Below are 9,481 nucleotides of genomic sequence, written 5' to 3'. Positions count from 1 at the left end.
CAAGACTAACAGACTAACTGTGTTTCTCTCTCTCATCTCACATCTCTTTTCAAAAACAATACAAGTCTATGTCTGCTTTATTCATTCACTCATGATTGTGTGACAAATTATCAAATAAAATCAGATTCTATCTTTATGTCTTTGACTCATTTTTTGCCTGTTTTGAATATGAAAGCTCACATTTTATAAATAAACCTGACTCAATGAAGCATGAAAACACCTGCAGATGAAGTAATTTTACATAACTGTCAGTCAAATGAAATGAAGAACCTTGAACATGAAGTGATTGATGTGTTTAGTTTGATAGTTATTCTCATGTGACTCCTTCAGTATCTGTGTACAGTTGTTGACTGAATGATACTGACTGATGTTTCTCTATATGAGTGATTATTATCAGTTTTTTATATTGTGAATTAAACTGTAGTACAATAATAATATAAATCATCCATGTTGAAGCTGTTTTAACACAGTAGAAATGAATAGACAGACAATAAATTAATAATACGATTTACAACAATCAAAAAAAAATAAAAATAAAATAAAGTTGTAATTTAAATAAACTATAGTACAAAATAAATGATCTGTAAGTGAAATAAACTATCAGCATCATCATCTTCAGTATCTGTCAGGTGTATGAGTGCAGTCACTGTGGCTGCGTTCACACGGTACCATAATACGGTTGTCAAACCCGTATTTGAGTCCTTAAGACGGTTCCGTTCACACGCAGTTCGGTTATTTACAGGTTTGACAACCGCATTCTATAACCGACTTCACACCCGTAACTTTTCGGGTTTCACAACCGTATTTACAGAGAAACTGTGCCGTGTGAACGGAATCGCACTGGACAACCAGTTGTCTGTCACGTCATTCGATGCTCTTTTTGTGAAGATAACGTTACAGTGCATGAAAATGACTGCAAACTACGCAGCAGAATTGCTCCATAAGGTTAATGTGATATTATATTACCTTCATAGATGCCACAGAACATATTAGATTACGCATAAAATTGCGTGCAGCCCAGTAAGTGAGATATATAAAGTTTAAACTTTAAAAGTGGACGATTAATATAATGTTAAGTGTATAATAAAAGGGATATAAAAATTTGCTGTTTATTTACTCACCTTTTATCTTCAGTGAAGCAATAAAGAAGATATTTTGCAAAAAAAAAACATCTGTGATATATAATGCAAGGCAAAAGATGCGTCACTTTGAGGTGTCAAAAAGCAGATATATCCAATACAAAAGTAATCTCCATGACTCCTGGTGACATTTTTTGCTGCTTGTGAAGCAAATCGGTCGGTTTTTGCAGGATATTGAACGTTATTTACAACATTATTAGCGTCCATACAGAACTGTGGAAACATATAAAGTGCACTTTTTACACTCCCGCTCTATAGGTGGCGCTAAGAGGCTGGTTTTGCCTGCGGTTGGTAAACCATACTCCATGCGCCACCTACAGAGCGGGAGCGTAAGCACACTTCCTATTTGGCTGCGTTAATGCTTTAAATAAAGTTCAATTTCTTGCAAAAACGGATCGATTTGCTTCACAAGTCATTATGATTACTTTTGTATTGGATATATCTGCTTTGGTAAAACGTGCAGTTGCTGACACTGATTTTATGTTCATTCATTTTGGAAATTAAAACTTTAATAAGGAACCACCCTTGTTTATTTTTCTCTGCACAATGGTAAGCGTTACACCAGCCAGCTGTTTTTATTAATTACATAAATAAAGTTTTTCTCATTGCATAAATAATATTTTTTTAATATTTACGTCTGTCACTATGGTTACAGGCGCCGCGTGTAACTAGCATACGGGTTTGAGGTCGGTTGCTTGTTCATACAGGCAGTGTTCTATTTGTGTCTTTAATTTGCTGTGTGAACACGACATTTCCAGACTCACACCTGTAAGTAAATACGGTTGTCACTCCCAAAATTTTGTCGTGTGAACGCACCCTGTGAGTCTGACTGAAAGAGGTTTTTGTATCACTCTTTATCACTGTGTCAACACACCATCACTGTGATAACTTTGACAGTAATAATCTCCTGAATCTTCAGTCTGAACTCCACTGATGGTCAAAGTGAAATCTGTGTTTGATCCGCTGCCACTGAATCTTGATGGAGTTCCTGTGTAGAGGCTTGTTGCAGCATTTATGAGTAGTTTAGGAGTTTCTTCAGGTTTCTGTAAGTACCAGGCTAACCATTTACCACGATACACTGCACTGCTGACTTTACAGTTTATTTGAACTTGTTGTCCTGGTTGAACTGTTATTGATGGACTCTGAGTAACAGTGTACTGTCCTCTACACACTGAAAGAAACAACAAGAATGAAATATAAGACAACACGGAAACAAATCAATATTTCACTCTTCAATGAATTAATGATGATGATAAAAATGTTACAACACAAACCTTGAGTAAAGACTGTGAGTGTCCAGATGAAGATGATGATGAAAGTCATTGTTGTTCTTTTGGTTTGTGTGATGATGAAGATTCTGTTCTGTTCTGATCTCAGTCATGAAGTGTTAAACTCACAGCACTATAAACACTCACACATCACTGAAGCATGACAACACAATGCAAAGAAGACGACAGGAAACTTCTGCTCGTACAGACTAATACACTATCATTATTTAATGGACTTTCATGCAAGAAATATTCTGAAGAAAAACTAAAATTTTAAAGAAATAATAAAGTTTTGAATAAAGGTAAAACATTAATGTGCAAAATAAATGTGTCTAAATATTTAGGTTTGTGTATGCAGGGGAAATATCTACACAGTGTCCACACAACACAAACAAATAAATGAAAACTAAAAGATTGTAATAGTTTTCTGTTTATTATTCAGACATAAATCATTCAAAGATCTTCAATAGTTGTTTGTGTTGTGTGCTGTTAGTGTTGTATATTCTGCTGTAGTTTGTGTTCAGGTTTTTGTACAGTCGCTCTATTAGTTTGTATCACTGTGGTGGACTTTCGGCAGCGGCACCAGACTGGATGTTGGCAGTAAGTAAATAATACAATAATACATTTAATACAATTAATAAATGTTTCTAAATATACACATCAGATATGAAACACAAGATGGGAGGTACTTTATATCATATTTATTTGTATTTGAATGATATTGTGTATACAAGAAAGAGCACCCAGAAATTTTTACTAATATTTGTTTGTGTTTAATTATTTGTACATATAGATACTTAAAAAGGGTTGTGGATTTTCTCAAACTCAAAATGATTTCCAATTTTTACATTTATATGAACTCAACATTAAATCTTATTTTGTTTAGGCTCACACTATGGTTTGTTAACAAAGTGCAAAAAAAGAATCTGCACACTGAATTCACCAAAAAAGACTTCTGAAGAAGGGCGGAAGCCGAAACGTTACTTCGGTGATTAAATTTTTTTTTGTGAGTTCAGTGTGCGGATTATTTTTTTGTCTTGTTAAGTTGGATTTTTGGATTCCGGCACCTGCTAGTGTTTGGATGTGCGCGTCTCCCTTTTTAGTTGTTAACAAAGTGCAGCTCAGTTTTATAATTTGGTGTGTAGTTACAACTAACTGGGTTATTAACTGGAATTTAATTTAGGTTTAACTAAAATTCAATTTAAAGCGTTATCAGGTGCAAGACTTAATGTGACAAATTATTTTTTATATGCTAAACTTGTATTCTGTAAAAAATATATTATTTATTAATATTATTTATGAATGATATACATTTATATACAGTATTACACAAAAACTGTGAAGAGTTTGACTGACTGTCCTTTACAATATTTCAAATTTCTTAATATTTTCTTTTACAATGATGAATATTTGTCAGTTTCAGACAGAGTTTAAGTTTTGTCCTGCGCTAAAATATATGTTTGAGCTGTCTAAACTGAACATATCAGTGCCATTGTTTTGTCTCAATGTGCACAACAGTAATGTTTAAAACTAAAGTGTGTTTATTAAGCCCTAATCCTTTATTTATATAAACCCTGTCCAGGAAACCGCCTCTATATTTTTTCATTTATATTTTCATTGAAGTAACAAAATGTATTTCAGTGAATCAAAGCCTTCAGATGAACATGACAAAAGTGATATTAGCCATTTAATGCAGCTATATGATTAAAAAAAATCTTCAGGAGACCTACACTTTCTGTATTTATTATTATGATCTTTAATGTTTAACACAGAAAAGTGAATTTATTTTTATTGTGTGAATTATTGACTATTGATGTGATTGTCAGGCAACAGTTCCCCTAAAGTGAGCGTCCTGCCGCCGTCCAGTGAAGAGATTTCCACAAAGCAAACAGCAACACTGATGTGTGTGGCCAATAAGGGCTTCCCCTCAGACTGGAGTCTGAACTGGAAGGTGGACGGGATCAGCAGCAGGTCTCAGTACAGCAGTGTTGCTCTCCTGGAGAAGGACGGTCTGTACAGCTGGAGCAGCAGTCTGACTCTCTCTGAGCAGGAGTGGAGCTCAGTGATCTCAGTCAGCTGTGAGCTCACACAGAAAGACCAGCGTGATAAAGTCACTGGAGAATTGAGGAGAGATCAGTGTTCACAGTAGATCCACTCACTCTCTCCTCTGTCTCACATCAAGACTAACAGACTAACTGTGTTTCTCTCTCTCATCTCACATCTCTTTTCACAAACAACACAAGTCTATGTCTGCTTTATTCATTCACTCATGATTGTGTGAGAATTCATCAAATAAAATCAGATTGTATCTTTATGTCTTTGACTCATTTTGTCTGTTTTGAATATGAAAGCTCACATTTTATAAATAAACCTGACTCAATGACGCATGAAAACACCTGCAGATGAAGTAATAACTGTCAGTCAAATGAAGAACCTCAGACATGCAGTGATCTTGATCAATGATTATAAAGAGATATTGAAATATAAACATGTGTGACAGGGTTTGATTGATATGTCAGTGTGTTTAGTTTGATAGTTATTCTTATGTGACTCCTTCAGTATCTGTGATTCAGCATATGACTGAATGATACTGACTGATGTTTCTCTATATGTGTGAGTATCATCAATTTTTAAAATATTTTGAATTAAACTGTACAATAATAATATAAATCAACCACGTTGTAGCTGTTTTTTACACAGCAGAAATTAATTGACAAACAATAAAATAATTATATGATTTATTTTGTTTATTTTTAATTTGACATGTTCAAAATTGAATGAGCCAAAAAGAAAGAATATAAGTGTTACAATCCCAGTCTGTCTGTCTGTCTGTTTCCTCGTTCATTATCTATTTGGACTTCATTTCCCATCATACTCTTCACTCCCTCACCTGTACTGTGTTTGTGTTTGTCCTCACCTCCCATCAATCACAAATGTGCAGTTTCAAATCTCCACCTACAATGAAAAATTAATGTAATTGACGTATAAAAGAGCACCTGTCAATGTTTACATTCAAGCAGCAAGACAAACTTTAATTTCCAAAAATCTGCAGCACATGGATAAGCAAAAGTGCGTATATCTGCTTGGATCCTGACGTGGCGCTAAGTACTTTTCCATGTCAAAGACCGTTTTTATAAATCTGAGCGGAAAGTTGCGGTGGATTTTTGCTTGACAATGTAAATGTGATTTTCACTTCACACTCCCAGTGTCACTGTTTGATTGTTAAAGGGCCATTTCATCGATAGGAACATTAATCTTTATTGAAAGTGGGTCATATTTGTAGTCGAAATGTAACATACATTTAGAATTTTGTGCCTATTTGACCGAGAAAAGACAGAACGTGACTTTAGAGCACATTATGAAAAACTACAACTCCCACAATGCACCACAATGCACAGCTCTGCAAGCCACTCCCATTAATCGAAACACGGCTCAGATATGATATTGTGTACATAAATGCCACGTTAGTAAAACAAAGAAAATAGCCACCACCACTGTGTCTGACAGACACCAATCATGACTTACTTTTAAACGTGATGTTACGTTGTGTTACACACAATAACACTCTGGCCTGATGTGTAGCAAAGTCTTATTCAAACAGTAACGTGAGCTGTCAGATCCGCAGTACAAATGTCTTTTCAAGTACTTATAAAGGGGTATGCATATTAAATGTTTATTTAGTTTTCTTTTGTCTCTTGCTTACTGTAATTACATCTGTGTAATATCAGCCTCATTGCTTTCACATTATAGACGTATAAAACACCGCTCAGATATGCTTTTGTCTACATAAATGTCACCTTAGTATAACAAAGAAAATAGAAACACTCACTTTATAGTCAGACATCCGTTTATCCCTGCATCCTGCACACAAACGCGTCCCCTGCACAATATCTCCACAGACATGCTGCCTCAGCTCTTGGAGCTTGTGCTCGTAAGCCGAAACACGTCTTTGAAATAAACATGTCCAAACACACGCAAAGTTGATCTCTTTCCTGGAAACATTCACCAAACAAACGTCCATATCCTTATCGGATGCAGAAATGTTATAAAGAAAGCACACAGCGAGAGAACAGGCAGTAGTCTGTCCAAGCTTCTCTACGCAGCAGATGTCGAGGGTTGCGGTGTCTTCCCCGGGCTCCACTACTCAGCCGAAGCCCATGCTCCGGCCTACTCCTCAGGCTTCTGTTCCTCCATCTGCCTCAGCTCTTTGCTGTATTGTGGATCATAAAGGTGCAATGAACAGCGGATTAAAGCATCACGCTTGCAAAATCAACCTCTTCCATATCATATTGATTACCTTCCGCTATTACAGTTTTTCTCAATTGCTTTGGCACATTTTTCGCAACAGTCTTATTATTCTCTATGTGAGTGCAAATGTCTGAACGGTTTGCTGGAACTTCAGAACTTAATTGCATGTCTGCAAAATGAAGTTACACATCCAAAACATTTTATTCATGCTTCAAAACCTAGTTATCTTGTCAGTAATTTGGCCAAGGGCACCAAAATATAAAGTATTTTTGTCAATGTGTGAGCAACACTGGTCAAAATGTTTAGTTGTTTTTTCACCATGAAAGTCCACCATAGAAAATAAGGTTTCATTAAAAAATCATAATAATTGAGAAGAGTCAACAGTACATAGAAAAAAAGTAAATGACCTTTTCTATTTATTCACTTCATTTATTTTTGTATGTGTATTACATTTAAACTGAAATCTTGCTTGTCCAATTGCTGTACATTTCATATTTCTTATGTTACAACAAAAATACAATAGAAAATAACTAAAATAACCTCAATGAAAAAAAAATTATTCTTGTTGGACATCCTGTCGCTCTTGTTGGTCAGGCCAAAGATTTTCATCCACATCACATCTTATGTTTTCCATTGCCATGCACCGGGGAAAAAATCTCCTTGAATGCCGCACCCATCCTCTGCAATGATCAGCTGTGATGTCCTCACATGCAGCATTCATGGCATCCAACAGAGACAACTGATCGTGTGGTCTGTGATCATATACTTTCCACCTCCAAGCAGAAAAAAACTCTTCTATTGGGTTTAGGAATGGAGAGTATGGTGGGAGGAACTCCACTGTTATCCTTTCATGTGCAGCAAACCACTCCCTAACAATGTTGGTTCGGTGAAAGCTGACATTATCCCAGACAACAACATAATTAGGCCAATGTGGTCAAACTAAACCCCTTTCTTGTTCTGGAATCAGGTCTCTGTAAAGTGTGTCTAGGAAGGCCAGGAGCAGTTGGGTATTATAGGGCCCAATGTGTGGAATATGTGTGCTCACACCATTCTCTGAAATGGCAGCACACATTGTAATATTGGCCCCACGCTGGCCTGGTATGTCAGTTGTGGCTCGGTGTCCAATGAGATTGCGACCACGTCTCCGGCCTTTGGACAGATTGAACCCGGCCTCGTCCATAAAAACAAGAATATGGAGTGTTTCATGTCCTTCTAACTCCATGATTCTCTACGAAGAAACACAGAAGCAAAATAAAGTTAATTTTTATTCTAGAGTTCAGTAAATGTTTTCTCTTCTTATGGGTTTCTAAAACGTTATTACAGGCATCTTAGAAGTACAGTAAAACTCACTAAGTGCACACCAATAGTTTACCTGGACATACTGGTACCGTAGTTCCTTTACTCTTTCACTATTCCTCTCAAATGGCACCTTGTAGAGTTGTTTCATAGAGATTTGATGTCTTTTCAAAACTCCGTCTATGGTAGAAATGCTGACAGAATCTATATTTGCGAAGACATTATTGTCATTTATTATTGCACTTTGGATCTCTCTTAGCCTGATGGAATTGTTGGCTATGACCATGTTGCAAATTTCTTGTTCTTGCTGGTGGTTAAATACTGCTGCTCTGCCACCAGCATGAGGTTGTTGTGCAGTTCTATAGAATGTACAAATAGAGTTGCATTTACCTTTACAATATTGTTGTGTATAAAAATGCTTCATATACTGTAAAACAAACAAAAAAATAAATATTTACCTGTTTTCTCTACGAAAGGTTTGCACCATTGATGACACTGTGGACCTGTTACATTATGCTGCACTCTTTTACCAGCCTCTTCCATTGTAAAACCACGATTTATGACATGATCCACAAGTGTGGCTCTGATTTCATCTGAGACTCTGACTCTTCTATTTCCACCTCTTCCTCTGTTATGTCTTCCTCTAACACCACCACCACGTATCCTTACACGTCTTCCAATTGGTCTACCACGAGCCTGTTGCTGCAGTTCAGGGTTCTGGAAGTCCTCCATGCTCAAAAAATTATATTGATTGTGCTGTGGGCAATCTATATATATATATATATATATATATATTATATATATATATATATATATATATATATATATATATATATATATATATATATATATATATATATATATATATATATATATATATGATGTGTGTGTGTTCCCAAACTTCATTGGTTAAATGGTTAAATGGTTGATTGGCAAATTACCTCTAATTCCAATACAATTTGAATCAACCAATCAACCAATGTAGCAGACATTACAAACAATATCAATGTCAGATATTTATGGAATGTACATGCATGTTTAGTAGTTTTTGATAAGTGAATGGATCGTTTTGAATGTGATGGCGTACACAATGACAAACGATTGAGAAGTTATGAAGAGTTTGACAGTTTAAGTGAGAATTGACTCATCAGTTTTGATCAACAAGCCATATGCAATTAGTTGTTGGGCAAACTGGAGACGATTGTACTTATTGTTTGCACACATGTGCCAAAGCATTTGCAATTAGCTCAAATCAATAAGAAATTCTCGTTCACATCACAGCTTTTATTTCCCCTTGAGATGCATTGAAGGAAGAAACAGCATGCATGTCGCAACCATTCCCTACACTGATCTCCTGTTATATCCTCACACACAGCGTTCATTGCATGGAGCAGGGACCTCTGATCTTGAGCCCCATGCTCATACATCTCCACCTCCAAGCAGAGAATAACTCCTCAATAGCATTGAGTGTAAGGTGGCAGGAACACCATGACCATCATTGGATGAGTACTAGTGAACCAAGGCAAGGCA

At 36.0% G+C, this 9,481-nt stretch overlaps 1 gene segment (V, D, J or C); it reads left to right on the top strand.

Moving 5' to 3' along the window:
* The first annotated feature begins 2,567 nt into the window (after positions 1-2,567).
* Positions 2,568-4,556, top strand: LOC141364398 (Ig kappa-b4 chain C region-like). The segment is given in 3 exon segments: positions 2,568-2,609; positions 2,956-3,007; positions 4,234-4,556. Coding segments are annotated over 3 exon segments (417 nt in total).
* Positions 4,557-9,481: the final 4,925 nt, after the last annotated feature.

This window comes from Misgurnus anguillicaudatus, chromosome 6, assembly GCF_027580225.2.
Source record: "Misgurnus anguillicaudatus chromosome 6, ASM2758022v2, whole genome shotgun sequence".
Taxonomy (NCBI): Eukaryota; Metazoa; Chordata; class Actinopteri; order Cypriniformes; family Cobitidae; genus Misgurnus; species Misgurnus anguillicaudatus.
Note: the sequence above shows the minus strand (reverse complement) of the source record. Positions and strands in the feature narration are given on the sequence as shown.